We start from the raw sequence: 17602 nt of genomic DNA, 5'->3' as shown, positions 1-17602 counted from the left end.
GGCTCCTAGTACAGCCCCAAGCACGCCATCATCTGAAGATCACTTTTTCTCTTCCGACTCCTCAATAGAAATCCCACCTATCAGTAGAGAGCCTGCGTACTATGATGATCTTCGGTCTTCGAATATCGATATACTCTCCGTCTCATCTGCTTCCGCCACGGTAGAAGAAACTAGTCTTCTGGATAGCGATCCCTTTGCAGATCTCTCCGCGCCTCCTGTGGTTATCCCGCCCACAACAGACAGACCTTCCCTAGCTATAACCCGGCCGCCAAACTCACCTCTGTCGCTATCGGGTAGCGCCTCTCGCTCCCGTTCTGCTACTCTGATCCAATCACCAGTCAGACCCTTATACCAGAAGCGCCCTCTCCACAGCTCTCCCTCGATGCCCTCTCTTTCAACTCTAGCTACTGCCAATGTCAAGATAACCAAAAAGGTCTGTTGGCTCCTCCTTCGCCGCTCTTCATATCAAATACGCACTTTCTAACATTTAGCATCAGGCTCGCAAAGGCAAAGTGGGTGCTGGACTTCCGTCTGAGCCGTGGGACTTGCTTCGGGATGTTACCGTCAGCACGCCCAAATCGGAAATACCGTCCTTACCACATTATTCTTCCGAAGAGGATGAAGAGGATTACGGAAAATTATGTTCGAGGTTGAGTATCGTAGATGAACATCCAGGTTTAGGTGACAGGTTATCAGACGAGTTTAAGTTATCCGGCGTTGAAGATGACTTCTCGCCAAAGCCAAGCTCCCCCATTCCTATCAAATCGTCCAATTTTGAGGATTTGGGGCGCTCTAGATCGTCGTCAACCTCTTCCGGCTCTAGCTATGAACCCACAGATTGGTTTTCCCAAGGAGGAACCACTTTCCCGGATTTTGATGTTCACTCTTCTTCTATAACTTCCTTACACTCAAGTCAAACGAGTATCCCGGATGCTTACTCGTTGTCTTCTTCATCATCATCTTCGTTCTCTGATCACTCTGATCAATCTTTCGATCCCATGGTCATTTCCCACTCATACCCGCATGAATACCCATCATCTCTTCCTAAATTCTCTCTTTCATTAGAACTCCCCACTGGTCATTCTACCGAACTACTTGACGAGGAAGAGTTTTCCGCGCTAAGTAGTTCGCCGTGTCAGACGGCTAGACAACGTGTAGATTCGCCTTACCACGAAGAGGCTATTAATATGAACTCACTTCACGTCAGCGACCCCTTGGATGAAGCGGCGCAGTTCGAGCCGGGCAGTTCCGCTAGCACGATTCGTGCTTCGCCGCTCAAGAATAACCCCCATATGGCTGGTATCCAAAAGCTCCCACGTTCACAAAGCCGTCGTCGAAGAGGTGTACTCAGTACAGAAATGTGGATTAAAGGTAACACTTCCTCATGTGAAGAGCCAGCTGTTGACGGGGATGATTACTCACGAGGACGAAGTGCGAGTGCGAGTGGTTTGTCCTCATCTTACGCTGGCAATCACGGAGCAGGAGGCTATAGTGGGAGAGTATATAGTGTTGGTGGCCTTGGTGGTGGTGGTCATGGATTAGGCGGACATGGAGGTGACGATGGCGACGACGGCAATAAACGGAACCGGCGTGTGGTACCAGGCTCTTTTGCTACATACCAAAGCGACGAGGACGAGGAAGACGAGAGTGCAGACGAGGATGATTATGGACTACCCTCAGGACTTCCTCCAGCCCAAACTCAAACTCAATTTGACGATGATGACGTTCCACTTGCTCGCAGTATACCCACCGCTCTCAAAGCTCAGCAGAGCATTCGAATTAAGGATCGCGAGGCCCGTGATAAAAGGAGGAAAGAACGAGAAATTCGTGCTCTTGCCCGTGATCAACAACGCCAGCACCAGGCTGCTATCAATTCCTCGTCTATCCCTACTCAGGAAGCCGCACCAAATGTTGCTAGACCTGCCCGTATCACCTCTGCTTCTCAAAAACCCACATCCTCCTTTGCCATTGATGATCTGACCAGGAAGCTTGAAAACGTGCAAACCAGAGGTCGTCCGGATTCTCGTCCGTCTCCTCCATCAGCTGACGCAGCTTCGAGGTTTAATGCCGTTTTGTCTAAGGATGTGGCAACTTCGGCACCTCCAATTCGGACTCTTCGTCCCATGAGATCTTTCCACAGACCAGGGTCGTCTCAGAAGGTGTCGGATACACCCCCATTGCCTATCAGTGCTGAAGCCAGACTCACTAGAAGTACCACTCGTGGGCGTGCTCGCAGCACGGCTTCGCGGGAAGACCCGTCTAGTACCATTGCCTCTCAAGCCCGTGCAATACCTATTTTTACACCAGTCGACGAACCAGGTACCGCTAAGGTCGAAAGGAAACGGACCGTCAAGAGCGCTGATGGCATCAAGTCCGCGCGAACCTCTACTGAACACTCGCGACCTCCGCCGCCTCTTCCAGCTCCTGCAGAAGTTATTGCTCGTCAAAATCATGCCAAAATCACTTTGACCCAACAGCGGGTTTTCATTGGTGATAGACAGCGGTTTGTCGTCGTTGAAATCAGTTCGTCGACATCTGCCGGTGAGGTTGTTCGCATGGTTGAAGCTCAAGGGGCATTTAAGGAGTGGAGGGGAAGTGGAGGTTGGATGTTGTTCGAAATAGCTCAAGACTTTGGGATGGGTATGGATGCCTGTTGCCATCCGCTGTTCGCTCATTACTGATGTCCAATACTTTCAGAGCGACCTATCAGGAGTTTCGAATTGTTGTCTGACGTCGAGGCTTCATGGAATAAAGACAAACTTGTCAATGTCTTCTTGTTGAAACTTACTCCGTTGGCCTCAATCCTGAGTCGTTCCGTGAGCGTCAGCGACCCATTTTATCTTCGAAAGTACTGATAGGAAGAAAATAGGCACTTCCATCCAGTTCTCCAACTCACTCAGGTTACGTCGAATGGGAGAGCAAGCGAGGCAAGTGGAATAAGCGGTATTTGATGTTGAAAGAACATTCTCTGTGGCTTTCGAAGCGCGATAACGTAAAGATATACGTTTATCCCCCGATCCTTTGCTCACACTATCTATAGGGAAGAGACGAAATCATGCTATGTTCACTGTCCAATTTTGACGCATATCAGATCACTCGTCTTGTGAGAGCCCCGAAGGACTTTACATTCGCCGTGAAATCTACCGATAACCTATCATTCTTCGAAAATACTGCAGATTATCTCCATATATTCTCTTGTAAAACGGATGCTGGGGAGAAATGGATGGAAAAAATATTACTTGCTCGTGTAAGTGGCTAATTTCACCGCGTCTGTGTGCTTCATTAACGGTTCGTGCAACTCGTTAGTCTTATATTCTCCACCAAGAGCGGAACATCTTATTCAAAGCACCTGCTAAAGCTCATCAGAAGTCACCTCCCCCTCAGACTGTGTCAACGGGTCTGTCTCGTTCGCTCACAAAGAGAGCTGGAGCTACTCAGCCCTTAGTCAATGTCAATCCGGGCAACCTCTTTGAACCAGGGTCTCTTCTACATGGGTGATCTATCTTTGCGGTTTCAGTCCCGTCTTATTTTGACTCATACGGTATACCTTTGAGCATCTTCGTTCTTTTGAAATTCGCTTCACACAATCGTTCAATATTCTTGAATCTATATCCTATCACATATCCTTTCTACCTCACAAGCTCGCTGTTCACTATTTAAATCTGTAATTTTTTCCTGTTGTAATAATACTGTTCTGAGACGCAAGACTGGAAGCTTGAAGATACAATAGTGGTTGAAATACTCAAATCATTGACATCGAACATAAGTGCAGTGCACAAAACTAATCAGCGGTTTTCTGCTTCTTCTTCGGAGGTTCCACCACTGCCTCACCACTCTGCTTTTTAGCCTTGGGTTTAGGCCGAACCTCATCAACATCCATCGTGTCATCTTTTGGCTTCGGTTTTGGCTTCGCTTTGGGTTTCGGTCGAGGTTTGTCGTCGACATCCATCTCGTCATCGCTCGACTTCTTCTTGGCCTTCGGTTTAGGCGCAGCCTTTTTCTTCGATTTTTTATCTTTATCCTCGTCCTCATCCCCGTCAACATCACTATCGTCCGCTTTCTTTGCCTTTTTCACAGATGTACTACTCTCTTTCTCTTTACCCTTCGTCTTTTTCTTCTTCGACTTCTTGGCAAAGTCGCGGTCCCCACTAGCATCTGAAGCTGTATCGGCTCCGCCTTCTGAAGAGTCACTCTCACTAGGTGAACCTTCGTCAGAAGATGATGCTTGGAAATCCTCTGAAAAACAAAATGAAAATCCTGAGCATATAGAAGACAGAGCCTGGCCAACCGTCGTTTTCGCTATCTTCATCATCGTCAAAACCAGTACGGGCAGGCTTGCCTCTCGGCCCGCTGTCATCAGAATCTACGCTCGCCATATCTTCATCATCATCTCCGACAGCTGCTGCCATCAGCAAATCCGCGTCCGGCACCATCTCGTTCTTGATACGGATCTTCTTGTCCTTGAAGTAAGATTCGGTAGGTTCGTGCTCTTCTTTGTTGATAGAGCTGAACGTGTATTCTGGTCCGCTTTTCGTGACAATTTTGAGGTCAAATGTGCGGGCGGCGGCAGCACCCATACTGGCACCTACTCGGGAGAAAACGACTTGGTGAATGTCAGAGAGTTCGATGAGAGTAGGCTGTTTTGAAACAAAAAAGACATATTTTTCGAGCATGAAAAGATCGCCTTGTACTGCTTTGAGATTGGCTTTGATACCGGGATGACCGTCGCGGCTACGCCCTCTAGTGAGTTCTCTATCTCGCGAAACTCAAACACAACGTTACCTTTGGAATGTACCAGAACCGATGATCTTCTTTTGCGCCAATGCGCGGAAGAGACTTGACACAACTTCGTACGTGGGACATTCGTAATTCTTGTGTAGCTTATCATATTCAGCAATCTCCTCGCTAACGAGACAGTTAGCAATGATACAACTAGAACTGAGCAGCAAACGCACTCTGTCATATTGAGCTCTGCTGTCGTTTCCTCCTCGCGGTTAAACTGCATTACCAGGTACTGGTATCCCGTTTGCCCTTGCCGGAGGGGTTCGGTAAGACCAAACTAGTTGGATGTGAATGATAGATATATCTCTCGTGACGATATGGTTCGAAACTCACAATGAACAAGACATGTTGATCATCCTTCGGTAAAAGAAACAGCCTTGCGATCTTCGCGAATATGATTTTATAGTCGTATGTTTTCCCCCGTAGGCGAAGAAAGTCCTTGAACATCACCACATCGTAACGACCTCTGGGTGTTAACACAAGCACCTCTTCGAACATGAGTACAATATCGTCAGACACTTGATCCAATGAGGCCTTCTCCTTCACCATATCATGAAAGACCTGGGCAGCGCCGACTTCATCATCATCATTATCTTCTTCCCCAGAGCCAGCATCAGCCCCCCTAAGTTTGGATTGGGTTCCGGGAACGTAGAATCGAATTTCAACCATTTCATCGACCGCCCCCTTGGATTTTGTCGTTGATGACGGGTTTGAAAACTCCAAGGAAACTTCAGTTTTTCCGGTGATATTTGAGTTGGCAACATACTGTAGAGGTAATTCAAAGGCAGTTCGATCTGAGGATGTAAAGGCCAAGTCCTGTCCTAGAAAGATATTAGAATTTCGAAGCCTCCATTATGACTCTGTGCACCTTGGAAATCAGTGAGACCCCAATTCCAACCTTTCAAGGAAGTTTCTCTTGTCTCCAGCGTGACCGCGAAATGGGTTTTTAGAAGAGATGCCATTCTGTCATGATCCTGCAGCATATGAGTTGCCGATAACGGATACTGAACAGGATAGAGATACCTCGCGCTGGAATCCGTCAAAGGTTTCTTTGCGAAAGTCACCCTTCTCTTCCTTTATACCAATCCGAAGCTGGAAATTTCGAGCTACGCGAAGCCACTGCGCCCATTTGATAGAGCTTGCGCTCATCGCAACTGGTCTCTCAGTATCAACACCTTTCCACGCCATTCCACTGGCCGCGATACGAAATTCTAGAAGCTAATGTAAGAGCAAGCAACGACTGGTGGGGAGGCTTTACAGACTGCCAATCTCGCGTGAAAGGCCATGATATACTCCATCGAATTGAGTAGTCATGCCAAAAAACGAAGGTGAAGGTGGTGAAGGATCAAGCTGAAAAAGATTTGTTTGACGCGATTTGACGCGTTCGTGGCTGTTCTCGAGCGCTTGTCTTGTTCTCTTCATATCCGGTTTCTTTCCGTTTCCTATCCTGAATATTTTATTTTCCCCAATAATCTCAATCACGGCCTTTCTGAATGGAGTCTTTGGAAACTCGGTCGCGCGATGTACAAGAAAGGACATTCTGTAAATGGTACACCATTTCCGATGCGATTGAAATCCATGTTGCGATCCAACGACTGACCTACAAGGCTTGCTTTTCTACCTGAAGGCTGAACACGAAACTAGAGTCCAACGGCTATCCTGCAATGACATCCCTCGTGAAGGATCTATCTGATGGTGTGAAGCTGATACAATTAATGGTGTGTTATACCCGCATCGGTTCTGGAATTTAACTGACGATCTTCCAGGAAATTATGGGTACTCTCTCATTTTCTCTCTTTTCGAATGTCTTTCACCTGACAACTGGTACAGGAGATGTCTCCCTCGGTCGATACAACAAAACACCGAGGATGAGAGTTCAAAAAGCGGAGAACGTAAACAAGGCATTGGAATTTATCACATCTAGAGGCGTCAAGCTCACCAACATCGGCCCTGAAGGCAAAAACTATTCGGACTGGTTTTGCCCATGATTTCTTACTCAAACCATAGATATCATCGACGGCAATTTGAAACTCATACTTGGGATGATTTGGACCCTCATTCTTCGGTTCACTATCGCCGACATCAGGTATGCTTTCCATCCTCTTCAGTCCCAAAACCTGTGACGATGATCATTAAACAAACGAAAGTGAAGAGGGCTTATCCGCCAAGGAAGGTCTCTTGCTATGGTGCCAACGCAAGACAGAGCCGTACAAGGAAGTAGACGTACAAGACTTCTCTACCAGCTGGTCGGATGGTTTAGCTTTGTATGAAGTGTCTTTTCCCATATCCAGCCAATTTTCACGATACGCAGATGTGCATTGATCCACTGTCATCGACCTGACTTGTTGGACTATGACAAGTTAGATAAGGTATATTCTCACCTATAAGCGATCACTGTAACTAAAGGTATTCAGACGGATCGACACGGAAACACAAGGCTCGCCTTCCAGATAGCAGCGGAGCATCTTAACATACCCGTACGTTGAAAGATTTTTGCGGGAACACCAGTAAATTCACCTCTTTCTTCAGCAACTGTTGGAAGTTGAGGATTTATGTGATACAAGACATCCTGATGAACGCAGTGTTATGACTTATATTGCAAGCTTCTTCCATGCCTTTTCCTCGATGGGTGAGGTCAAACTGTATATCATATGTGACTTCAGCTAATTTCGAGGAAATCAAGACCAGGCGGAGACTGTTTCTCGGCGGGTTGAAAAATTCGCAGAGTTGATGCAGTCCGTGTGGATTTCAAAAAACGACTACGAACGTCGAGTTCGACTTGTGAAGCTTTTCTATACACCGAATGTCTTCGTCTCACTCACATTTATGTAGTTACTCTTAGCATGGACCGAAATGCAGACGAGTTGGAAGGCAAGCCTATTCACCGGGACGTATACTGAATCAAGGGAACGTTCGGCGGAATTTTCTACATACAAGCAAACCATCAAGCGTGCGTGGGTTACTGAAAAGCAGGACATCGCGACTCTTTTCGGCAACGTACAGACAAAGCTCAAAACATATGGTTTGAGAGAATATGTTCCCCCGCCAAATCTATCTTTGTTAGATGTAGACGACGCATGGAAAGTTCTACTAGCATCTGAAGCGCAAAGATCACGAGCTATTAATGCGGAAATCAGACAGTCAGTCCCAATGTAACTGATTCTTTTCTAATCTGACACCCTGTTTTCCTTTCAGAATCAAAGAAACCATTCGGAAAAAGTTCGCCGAGGTCGCCAACGATTTTGAGCAACGTCTGCATGCCATTTCGTCCGAACTAACTTCCATAGATGGCCCACTTGAGGTTAGTCTCCTTGCAGTCCTCCCGAAGTTACATGTACCCATTCCAGTCGTTTGGGTGCCAGGTTCAGCAACAGTCAGTCGAACAAATCCAAACACGACTTCCTGCCCTGTCAGAAACATTGAACTACGTAGCGGAAGCTGAAGCTGAATGTAATGCGGCCAATATCGAGGAAAATGATTACACCATCTTCACTTGCCAAGATCTCGAGTTTGAGTTAGAACTTTTGGTGCAGAGAATTTCCAAGAAAATCGCCTTCATTGATAATCAAGTGAGTAAAAACAGCGCACATCAAGGTCAACTCTCCTCACATCAGATGTAGATCGTTTCCAGAAATATGACCAACTTGACGCCGGCGCAGTTGGAACAGTTTGAGAGCACATTCAGATATTTCGACAAAGACGAGTCAAACACACTAAATCAATCAGAAATGACTGCCGCTCTTGCCAGTCTTGGGATCGTATACTCCGTTCGCTGCCACTAATCAAACTATCATAGTACTTGCTGACGAATTCGTATCTAGGATGAGGATATGGATTACATATATGATCAATTGTTACAAGACTACGGTGCAGTGAGCTTCGAGGCTTTTATCAATCTATTGGTGAGGACGAAGTAGATGTCGGCTCCAAAAGCTGATCTGGAACAATTCTTAGGTGGAGATCACTGAAGATCAGACGTCGCCCGAGCAACTCAGAGAGGCATTTCGTGGTATTGCGTCCGATAAGGTGCTGATGAATCCCCTTCAATATGCTCGTAATCCTCGTTTTGTTTTGACCGACTATTACAGCCATATGTTACCGAACTGGACCTTCGAATTGCACATTTACGAACCCCCTCGATTGAGTTTCTGCGAGAAACAATGCCACATACTCAGAACGAGACCGGTGAACCCGAGTACGATTACGAGCGGTGGTTGGACGATGTATTCGCGTAGTACAAATATCGATATCTATTGCTTTGAACGGCCTTTCTGTAGGTCGGATCTCTATCCATACAGAATTTGTATGTTTGGATGAATACAGATAGACAGATAGATATGTGGCTAGGACGGTGTCCCACAAGGGAACAGTCGAGTCCATTCATCTCGGCTGAGAGGCTCATCCTACATGGGATGGTAGACTGCAGTGAGAATGGAGGGAATACTATTGTACAGGTTGAAGTGTCTACTGTCCTTCCAGTATTAGGTCAAGCTCATTCTTTTTCCATCTCATTGCTAGCACTCTTCAATTCATCTAGAATATGGTCAGACAAAGTGTTGCCACCGAACCACCAGTACATAATTAAAATTGACTGGTCCATTATGCAAGACTAATGCCCGACCAATGCGAATAAAGGCCCCCTCCGAGCCGGACGAAGGAGGCTCACATTCGGGCATGTTATGTATTGGGCAACTCAAGAATAATGACACTGTTTTCTGTTCATTACATGCATACAATAAGGAAAAGCACTACTAGGGATACAAAAATAATTATATGCATCAGTATGGATATGTTCGAGCCAAGGGGTACCGATGAAATGCAGAAACAAAGCAGAAACCTTCATGTAGAATATTAACCAGCCCTCATGCGGTCCGATTTGATTCTCGTTTTGGCCTTTCGGTCATGAGGAATAGTAAGCGTACTAGTCTCAACAATGTCGATGTCACTATCACTGTCAGACAAACCATGTACCACAGGTTCTGTTCGTCGAGCCTCATCATTAGGCGCGTTCTCCTCTTGTTCCTGCTGTTGAGGAGAGTTCCGCGTCTTCCAGGACCTCGACAGCTCACCAACTTTCATCCGAAGCTCATCACGGAAGTCGTCGAGACGATGACCCTCCCAGTCAACCTGACGGTCGACTTGCGACCGTGTACCTTTTTTCTGCTAAGAATTTATGAGTTTCTGCAAGGGGGATGTAGCGCATGATAATCCACTCACGGAAATTCTGGACAAGTAATCTGCCTTTTTAACGAACACCTGAGCGAAGTGTATGAGGTAGACACCACAATCGCAGAAATTGGGTTGAGTGGGCACCTAGACGGATGAATTTTTATAAGGCTGATGAACTCATGCAACTCGAATGTAGGCTGACTGGAAGATTTCTACCCAAAGCCTTGCTTGTATTATGAAGATGCTTTTTGTCTATGGCTTCTAATTGGAGATACTTGCTCAAAGTATTGATGACTTTTGGGTGCTTGTTACCCAATGAATCAAGGGTAAAAATCATGGTTCTATATGAAGCGTTCAGAGTGGGTTAAAAATGAGATATCCAACATACATAGGTTGGCCTGAAGTTTCACGAGAACTTGAATGGACGGGATTGACATCACTATTAGAAACCTCGTCGGATAGATTGATGGCTTTTTCTTTTCCCTTGTTAGATCGCGCAGGGACAGCGTAGAAACTGGCCGGTGTAACCGTAGAGGTTTTCGAACGGCTTGGCGATATGTGTTTGCCTTGATTGCCATGATGCTGGTCTTGCTCCACACCCATAGACAGTGAACGATCCCTTGGATCTCGAGAGGATGTCACTAGCGAGGTGAAGGAAGGCGAAATGACCGTTCTTTCGTCTGCGCTCCCATCGACATCCATTGGCTCATCGACAAGGGGTGTACAGGGAGAGGGAGATTTTTCATGCGTACTTGGGATTTGTATATCGACAGAGATATCCATGGTTGTCAATCCACGAAAAGTCTCTTCAGCATCAGCCTCGCTAGAAGGCTTGGTTTCCTCCAACATTGCACTCGCCTCAGATGGAGATGCTGCCCGTGAAGCTGAGCCACTCGGTGTGGTCGAGATCAGAGATCTGCGCCCAGAAAGTGTTGAACCAAATTCAGCCTCGTTACTCGACGCAGCTGCGGCAGCAGGAGATAATGCATTATCGGGTGCATCGACGCTGGAAATCAAATCTTCATAAACATTGGAGGAACGAGTATGATGTCGGGTGTTGGGCAGTTCACGCTCAGGAGGGGGCAGAAGAACCAATTCTGGTAGGTGGATGATAGCAAGATACCAATGCATACTTATTGCGAGGTTTGGTGAAAAATGGACCACAGCAGTTGAACGAATATACCTACTTTTCATTGATCGGGACAATAACAAATTTCTTGCTGAAGATATCAAATCTGGATGTCCAACGTCTGACACTCTGATACCCTTCCTCAATACTATGAACAGTCAGATTGAGATCATAGATAATTGAACGCTGTCGTCACCTCTTCTTGTTCAGCTTCTTGTAAAAAAAGGAATTAAAAACATGGATCTGATTTGCTAGCTGGGGGTCTTCCGTCGCGAGTTCGTGATGCCATAACCTAAACACTGCGTAAACGAGGAAATACTTAAAAAAGAGAAACACCTTACTTAAGCCCAAATTCAATGAGCGTATCGTTTAGATATTCATCTGGAAGTAGTCGGTTATAGTCCCCATTCGTGATCTTCACTGCTCCAGTTGTTACCCCAGGAGGATAGCTCAGGATTCTTTGGTAGACTAGTTAGCATCAGGAAGGTGCAAGAACATCATCTTCAACTTACATCTCGTCTGGATCTTCAGAAGGCTGCTTCTTCCCTTGTTTTCCTTGATTCTGTTGCTGTCGTGTTGAGCGACGAACAACAACAGTAGTATTACGGGTTTCGGACGTGTTGCTAGAAATTGTGTGAGTTTTGAGTATCGAACGAACATGGACAATTACGCACGATGATTGTCGGGTCGTATACGACTTCCGAGGTTCTCGGGGGGTAGGTTTATCAACTATTCCATTTCGTTCGTTAGACATAGGCAAGTGATCATATTCGGGAATCTCCTCTTCGCGAATGTTATTGTTGAGGGGGTCACTCTCTACTTCCGCGTATTCCATACTCGTATCATTCTCACAACTACCAGCGGCTTGTTGAGCGAAAGACCATAGCGCACGATTGGCGCCCAGCCCAACTACATCTGTGCACTCGTAGGGAACCACGCGCTTGCAAAAAGTTCGGAACGCATCGAATATCTGAGGTGACCAAATGGGGTCCTCTATGTCAATCTTGAGACTCACTTCACCATTCCCTCGTTCGCCTATAAAGCGATGAGAAGTCGCCCTATCGGCGAGGAGCCTCTGAAACTTACCTGGTTTGAAATCCCCTCCCCATCTTTGGCCGATACCCGTGTGTCGTTGTAAAGGGTGCAAGAGTCTGGATGTGAACTTGATACACGGTTCTGGACACTTTGGATCTCCAAACTGACGGTGAAGAAGTAAGAGGTCTCAGCTCGGGCTACATCAGGAAAAAACTCACTTGCATGGACTTTACAGACTGAGCGAAAGTAACAGACTCTGAGTAAGTCCCCGGACCTTGGATATAAAAATTTCGCTCCTGCATAGGATTGAAGACTATGCGATAGCCCTCCCCAAGATGCTTGTGGCCAAAATATATCTCCTTCAGAGGTATATAGTTGAATTTATTGCTTGTCTTCGAGTTGTTTGTATACGGTGTAGAGGAAGTAGCAATTGGATCTATGACAATTGGCTTTGATTGCTGTTCTTATCATGAGCCTAATGAAACAACCAGGGATACAAGAACGCACTTTCACTGTAGTTCTTGGCTTCATGCCATTCTTCACATTGGGGAGCTGCTTTAGATCAAGATGGGGAACTGTAGCCACTCTCGCCACCGCCATCTTTCGATTCAGATTGGCCTGTTCATTGCGATCCAGCTTCCTAGCTTGCTCCTTGACATATCCAATTTTCCCAGGTTGCCCGGGCTTCACCTCCGAGTCTGAAAATTCTGAGATGTCCTCAACTTCGCTAGACCTCGTAGAGTGGCCTGGGGAAGACAATTTTCGAGAAACTTTTTTCTGCAGCCAAGCGGAGTGTTTACCATCCGGAGGGCCCGATACAGAACCGTTTAAATGAGCCGATGGGCCCTCATCCTCTTCCTCACTGCTGATCAATGTGACTGGTGTCTCCTTGGGTGTGTTTCGTAAGTTTTTCGGTTTGAGAGGCGCAGGATTGAAAAATGATTCTGCTTCATGAGCATCATCCTCGTTCGGGATGAGAGTTATGTCTTGTTGAGGATCCTTGGCAACCAATGCTGGGAACAGATCTGTGAGCTATCCGATGGAGGAGTATATGTATACGCACGAGCATGAGCAGTCTTCCGACGCTTTAAAGAACGACCTGTAAGGGTCTGCTGCTTTTGTCTGCTCCCGTAAGATTGAGATCTTGAAGAATCCAAGTTGGTGTGAAACCTGGCAGAATTGTACGGGTTTTGCATGCTCTGTGCTCTTATCTAAGAAAAAGCTCCTCTGGACGAAGTAGGATCATACATTGGAAGGAACTGGGATTAAAGTAGGAGGTTTATCCCATCTATGAAGACTATGAGTAACGAATCAGCAAACAATATGCAAAACACACACTTAGTTCTGGTATTTGAGGATATTGACGCGTCTCTAAGAGTTCTTGGGGGTTTCTTGAGTACAAGTGAAGTACCGCTTGCCGGTAAATGTGAAAGAGAACTGATAGTTTGCCTGTCCGATGCAGATACGCCTTTAGCAGCCATTACAGCACCTTGCAGCAAACGACATGAGTGACTGACGAGAAGGTACACAGGCGCTCAAATTATTCAATGTTACTATCGTTCAAAGAATTACACTATCTAATCCTCGAAGAATCCGGTAGAAATCCGCGACTAGATACAAGCTACCTGCTACCACTACTAGATTTGGGTCCGAAGAACTGGTGGCCCACTGCAAAGCCGCTGATAGGTTATCCGTTCTGTCATCATCACCTTTCCACAACTCGGCCTTGGGACAAAGACTTTGAACAACGGAATACAGAACAGAAGGAAGAACAGACTTGACCCAAGGCATCCCTTCTGGAGAAGCGAAACGTAAAACCGCTACTCGAACTTTCAAATTTGAAGGAAGCGAGGGAGGCAATAGCGGAGAGAGTGTTTGTAGAGGGGTTTTAGGAGGAGAATGTGAAAGCGATAAGATATAAGTAATCGCGGTAGTCGCATTAGGAGCTGCTGGCGAATTGCAGTAATCCATGAGATAACGACTCAACGTTGTGGATGATGCAGGATTATGGGCACCATCAGCCAACACAAGAGCTTTCGGACTACAAGGGTCATGCAGATTCTTGGGAATTGGGTGGAAGGATAGTCTTCCAGGCCAGGAGACATTCGCTATCCCTCGGACAACAACCTGCGGCGTCACTCGGTCTCGCAATCCGAGCGAGGAGCACGATGGATAATCCACAGCTACCGATATGATGAAGGCAGACAAACCAACATTTTCGAGCTGATGCGATCCGTGCAATGGCAAAAGCGCATTGAAGGGATCTCGGAAGCAAGGCATATTCAGTTCAATCGGACAAGGTGAAGGAGGTTGGAACTGTGAATACGATTCTGGGCGTCTTTGATCCTCAGATGGCATTTGAAGAGCAGACGGAGCACTGAAAAAGTCCCCTCCAGCCTCTTGAACGACCATTCTAGCTACTTCTGCTACTTCAGAGTGTTTCTGGGGACCCATGACAAACGGCTTGCCTCTGCGGGCGATGGACGCTTTCTCCTTTGTGATCGCTGCTACAGTGTCACCTAGGAATGCTTGGTGATCCAAATCAACAGCAGTGAGGGCAGAAATCATGACTACTTCATCCGGGATGACATTGGTTGCATCCAGTCGACCACCCATCCCAACTTCCATGACCACGATGTCGACTTTGACTCTCTCGAATATTAGCAACGCTGTGAGGACCAACATCTCAAAGCTGCTGATCTCTATCGAATTATCGTGAGCAACTCCTTCAACATTATCCCGGGCTTCATGATAAGTTTGAGGAGAGACTTCTTGATTGTTGACATAGATGCAGTCGTATATGGTTATTAGGTGTGGGCTATTAAACCGACCAACGCTAAGTCCAGCAGCTGTCAAAATTGACGACGTCAAGGCAGAGACGCTGCCTTTGCCATTGGTGCCAGCTATGTGAATTGTTGGTCGCGTATACGCCTGGATGAGACGATATAATCGCTCTATACGATCTAGAGTCAAGTCTATAGACATAGAGCCTAGAGAATTCCTCAATCTGCCGCCATTTGTCAAGATTTCGAGATGTTGCACCTACCAAAGCGCCGGCATCATATAAAGCGCTGGCTGGCAGTAGCTAGGCGCTCTCCATGAACCGCATTTGTCGACCTTAGCTCTCGTGCTCTTATTTCTGAATTCTCATTGTCCTCTTCAAACAATGTGTTTTGCGACGCCGTGCCGCCGGGTTCACATTACCATGTTTCTTTGTCTTCGGGCAGTAGAAGCGTAATATGTACTTTTGTGCTTTCTTCCGATGGTACACTTCCGACTCCGAGCTTGTCATATATGGGGGTTTCCCTCGAGCACCGGTTAAAACCAATATAACAGGACAATGGTCACCTAAAGCCGATCATATATACTTCCATCGCTCAACATGCCGGGTACACTGAGAAGGAAGCATCGTCAAGAACTGACTCTTCGAAGATCGTTCATGGAAGTTATGCAAGCCAAACTATCTACTTCACTGTGAGTTTCAGCCCATGTTTCCGCTTCGTTTCCGACTTCAATATATTTGACTCCAGCTTCCGACGTCCGAGTGATCAACATTCACCTAAATCCCCTGAAAATCGACGAAGAGATCCATGTGCAGAACATCGTTTCAAAGCACTACCACCTGCCCATCGTTCATCAGCTACCTCATACACATCGACGCATAGTATTCGCAACCTTCCACCCGAACTTCTAGCTTACATCTTCGTCCTTGGTTGTGAAGATGATCCTATGCTCCCGCTCTCCGTATCTCATGTTTGCTCTTTCTGGAGAGCGCTTGCGCTTAGTACACCCGTTCTGTGGCGCAGAGTCGTCCTTGGATCTCATTATAGCATGTGGGAGGAGACGATGTACCGTGCGAGGGGTTGCACACTCGATATCGAATTCAAACCGCAAAACCATCGTGGACCTCTCGCGTTCTACGAAGTGCAGCGATATATGCATCTCGTTATGCCTCATATTACTCGCTGGAGGTCGTTAAGTATCGTTTTTTCAGAATATCAACCGTATCTCTGGAACAGTGCACTGTCTGAATGTTGTACAAAAAGTAGTTATACTCAGGTGCCCGGTGAGTTGTTTCTTCAAATTTTGCCACTTTTTTCTTCCCCTGACACGATTGTAGGACTGGAAGAGTTATGCCTTGTGTACCGACACAATGATGACACTAAGGAGTTCTGCTTGTTCTCTGGGTTTGCTCCAAAACTCCGCCGCGTCACTTTGGATGGAATACGACTAACCTGGCTTCCATCTCTATTTCAAAATCTCACATATCTTGATTACACTCACCATGGAAAAAGCAATGGGTATCACGCTATTCAAGAAATCGGCAACGTTTTACGTGTCTCCTCGAGATTGATAGAACTCCGGGTCTTATTCCCAAACCAAGGCCACGTAACTCGCCCGCAAAATACTCGAACATCCCTTCCTTTTGGGTCGCTGTATTTGCCATGGTTGAGAGCACTCCATCTTCGTGTCGAGACTAAGCAAATACCAGAAGAATTGGTTTTACTTGCTTCCATATTCAGTACACCACGACTTTCGGAGCTGCTTTTAATAGACACCGTGGGCCAGCGGTTAGCGTTCCGACACATCGATGCATTTTGGTCTGCTTATACGATTCCGTTTTCGTTGCGGACCCTCCATTTACAGAATGGGTGGTACACGGAAGATTCCGTCGTTTTCCTTAGCAGGGTTGAGAACTTGAGGTGGCTGGTGCTACGTCGTGGTTGTTCCGATGTTGTTCATTGGCTTGATCCTGATATTCAGCGTAGTGCTGAGCGGAAGTAGGCAGAATCTCCGAATTTGACTGAACTTGTAACGCAGGTCCCAGGATCACACGGACCCTCATTTTTTTTTGATTGGACTGAACTGGGCTCAGCCAGGCTCAGCCGCTAAAAATGAGTAGTCTGAAATTCCTGAATTCGGGCTAAATTTGACCGCCGGGTTATGATTTTCTCAGTCTGCCTTCGACACAGCTTCGATGGCTGAACACGGATCAGGTGAAGGGATCGTACCGTGCAGTATCTAGAATCAATTTCCCATTATCATAACGGGTCCTATGTTTACTTGAGTTCTTCAAACAGTAAACTAATGGATTTCCTGGGATCCGCGAAGCTCAGAAGCAAAGAGCTTGAGTGACGCCACGCAAACTTTGCACTCTAGCAGGTGGCTACAAAGGTTCTAACGTTATTGCTCCTTGAACGAATCCATTCTCTCTATTGCGGTGCTTTGAGATTTGGGATGAGTGTTGAGTGACCGATATGCCATCATCCATGTGCGGTGGAGTTCCGTGAGAACTTAAGAATTCCTTTCTGTGCAATTTCAGCGGCCTCTTACTTTCTACCGCTATGTCTAATCCTCCTTCTCGTCGTGCGCCACAGCAGCAAGGCCCGTCTCAATACGCTGCTGTGCCACAGAGTCCCCGCTCATCGGCGCTTCGACCACCTGCTCCTGGCACCCGTGGTAGCCAGCAAGCCCTTACTCAAAGTG

General features: G+C 46.6%; 6 protein-coding genes across 6 annotated transcripts; 3 read left to right on the top strand and 3 right to left on the bottom strand.

Annotated features, from left to right (window-relative positions):
- Positions 1-2123: 2123 nt before the first annotated feature.
- On the top strand, positions 2124-3498 carry C8R40DRAFT_1050744 (uncharacterized protein; the record flags this gene model as incomplete). The annotated part of the gene is made up of 5 exons (XM_046224659.1): positions 2124-2640; positions 2698-2816; positions 2870-2992; positions 3041-3247; positions 3307-3498. The coding sequence occupies 5 exons, from the start codon at positions 2124-2126 to the stop codon at positions 3496-3498; spliced, it is 1158 nt and encodes a 385-aa protein (XP_046084337.1).
- Positions 3499-3674: 176 nt separating this feature from the next.
- C8R40DRAFT_1150255 (structure-specific recognition protein-domain-containing protein) lies at positions 3675-6133 on the bottom strand. The gene is made up of 8 exons (XM_046229543.1): positions 6045-6133; positions 5806-5993; positions 5651-5756; positions 5116-5603; positions 4956-5059; positions 4783-4905; positions 4289-4731; positions 3675-4236 (listed from the first exon to the last, which is right to left on the bottom strand). Exons 1-8 carry the CDS (start codon positions 6094-6096, stop codon positions 3782-3784), a joined length of 1959 nt encoding a protein of 652 aa, XP_046084336.1. The 5' UTR covers positions 6097-6133; the 3' UTR covers positions 3675-3781.
- Positions 6134-6192: 59 nt separating this feature from the next.
- C8R40DRAFT_1114484 (actinin-like protein) lies at positions 6193-9392 on the top strand. The gene is made up of 18 exons (XM_046228520.1): positions 6193-6331; positions 6410-6500; positions 6549-6558; positions 6613-6738; positions 6790-6868; positions 6930-7046; positions 7094-7151; positions 7197-7259; positions 7312-7411; positions 7466-7563; positions 7615-7922; positions 7978-8083; positions 8145-8351; positions 8403-8549; positions 8604-8684; positions 8737-8808; positions 8871-9236; positions 9301-9392. The coding sequence occupies exons 1-17, from the start codon at positions 6276-6278 to the stop codon at positions 9015-9017; spliced, it is 1866 nt and encodes a 621-aa protein (XP_046084335.1). The 5' UTR covers positions 6193-6275; the 3' UTR covers positions 9018-9236; positions 9301-9392.
- On the bottom strand, positions 9392-13643 carry C8R40DRAFT_1114482 (uncharacterized protein). Its single transcript, XM_046228519.1, has 15 exons — positions 13454-13643; positions 13364-13403; positions 13179-13314; positions 12623-13128; positions 12351-12573; positions 12167-12292; positions 11755-12115; positions 11593-11703; positions 11422-11538; positions 11277-11372; positions 11139-11228; positions 10340-11083; positions 10154-10292; positions 10000-10095; positions 9392-9945 (listed from the first exon to the last, which is right to left on the bottom strand). The coding sequence occupies exons 1-15, from the start codon at positions 13594-13596 to the stop codon at positions 9634-9636; spliced, it is 3240 nt and encodes a 1079-aa protein (XP_046084334.1). The 5' UTR covers positions 13597-13643; the 3' UTR covers positions 9392-9633.
- On the bottom strand, positions 13530-15254 carry C8R40DRAFT_400072 (Mur ligase). Its single transcript, XM_046234937.1, has one exon. The coding sequence runs from the start codon at positions 15098-15100 to the stop codon at positions 13676-13678; it is 1425 nt and encodes a 474-aa protein (XP_046084333.1). The 5' UTR covers positions 15101-15254; the 3' UTR covers positions 13530-13675.
- Positions 15255-15497: 243 nt separating this feature from the next.
- On the top strand, positions 15498-17342 carry C8R40DRAFT_1198865 (uncharacterized protein; the record flags this gene model as incomplete). Its single annotated transcript, XM_046233105.1, has 3 exons — positions 15498-15589; positions 15646-16181; positions 16236-17342. The coding sequence occupies 3 exons, from the start codon at positions 15498-15500 to the stop codon at positions 16898-16900; spliced, it is 1293 nt and encodes a 430-aa protein (XP_046084332.1). The 3' UTR covers positions 16901-17342.
- Between the last annotated feature and the right edge of the window lie 260 nt (positions 17343-17602).

This window comes from Lentinula edodes (assembly GCF_021015755.1).
Source record: "Lentinula edodes strain Le(Bin) 0899 ss11 chromosome Unknown C8R40scaffold_27, whole genome shotgun sequence".
Classification (NCBI taxonomy): domain Eukaryota; kingdom Fungi; phylum Basidiomycota; class Agaricomycetes; order Agaricales; family Omphalotaceae; genus Lentinula; species Lentinula edodes.
Note: the sequence above shows the minus strand (reverse complement) of the source record. Positions and strands in the feature narration are given on the sequence as shown.

Coding starts and splice junctions, on each gene's coding strand:
- C8R40DRAFT_1150255 (XM_046229543.1), bottom strand. CDS start 6,096: ATGACTACTCAATTCGATGGAGTATATCATGGCCTTTCACGCGAGATT. Junction 5,060..5,115: donor ATCAACATGTCTTGTTCATT/GTGAGTTTCGAA, acceptor ACATCCAACTAG/TTTGGTCTTACCGAACCCCT. Junction 4,732..4,782: donor GGTTCTGGTACATTCCAAAG/GTAACGTTGTGT, acceptor TAGAGGGCGTAG/CCGCGACGGTCATCCCGGTA.
- C8R40DRAFT_1114484 (XM_046228520.1), top strand. CDS start 6,276: ATGGAGTCTTTGGAAACTCGGTCGCGCGATGTACAAGAAAGGACATTC. Junction 7,564..7,614: donor ACGAACGTCGAGTTCGACTT/GTGAAGCTTTTC, acceptor ACATTTATGTAG/TTACTCTTAGCATGGACCGA. Junction 8,685..8,736: donor AGGCTTTTATCAATCTATTG/GTGAGGACGAAG, acceptor AACAATTCTTAG/GTGGAGATCACTGAAGATCA.
- C8R40DRAFT_1114482 (XM_046228519.1), bottom strand. CDS start 13,596: ATGGCTGCTAAAGGCGTATCTGCATCGGACAGGCAAACTATCAGTTCT. Junction 13,404..13,453: donor TCCTCAAATACCAGAACTAA/GTGTGTGTTTTG, acceptor TAGTCTTCATAG/ATGGGATAAACCTCCTACTT. Junction 12,574..12,622: donor AGCCAAGAACTACAGTGAAA/GTGCGTTCTTGT, acceptor TGATAAGAACAG/CAATCAAAGCCAATTGTCAT.
- C8R40DRAFT_400072 (XM_046234937.1), bottom strand. CDS start 15,100: ATGTCTATAGACTTGACTCTAGATCGTATAGAGCGATTATATCGTCTC.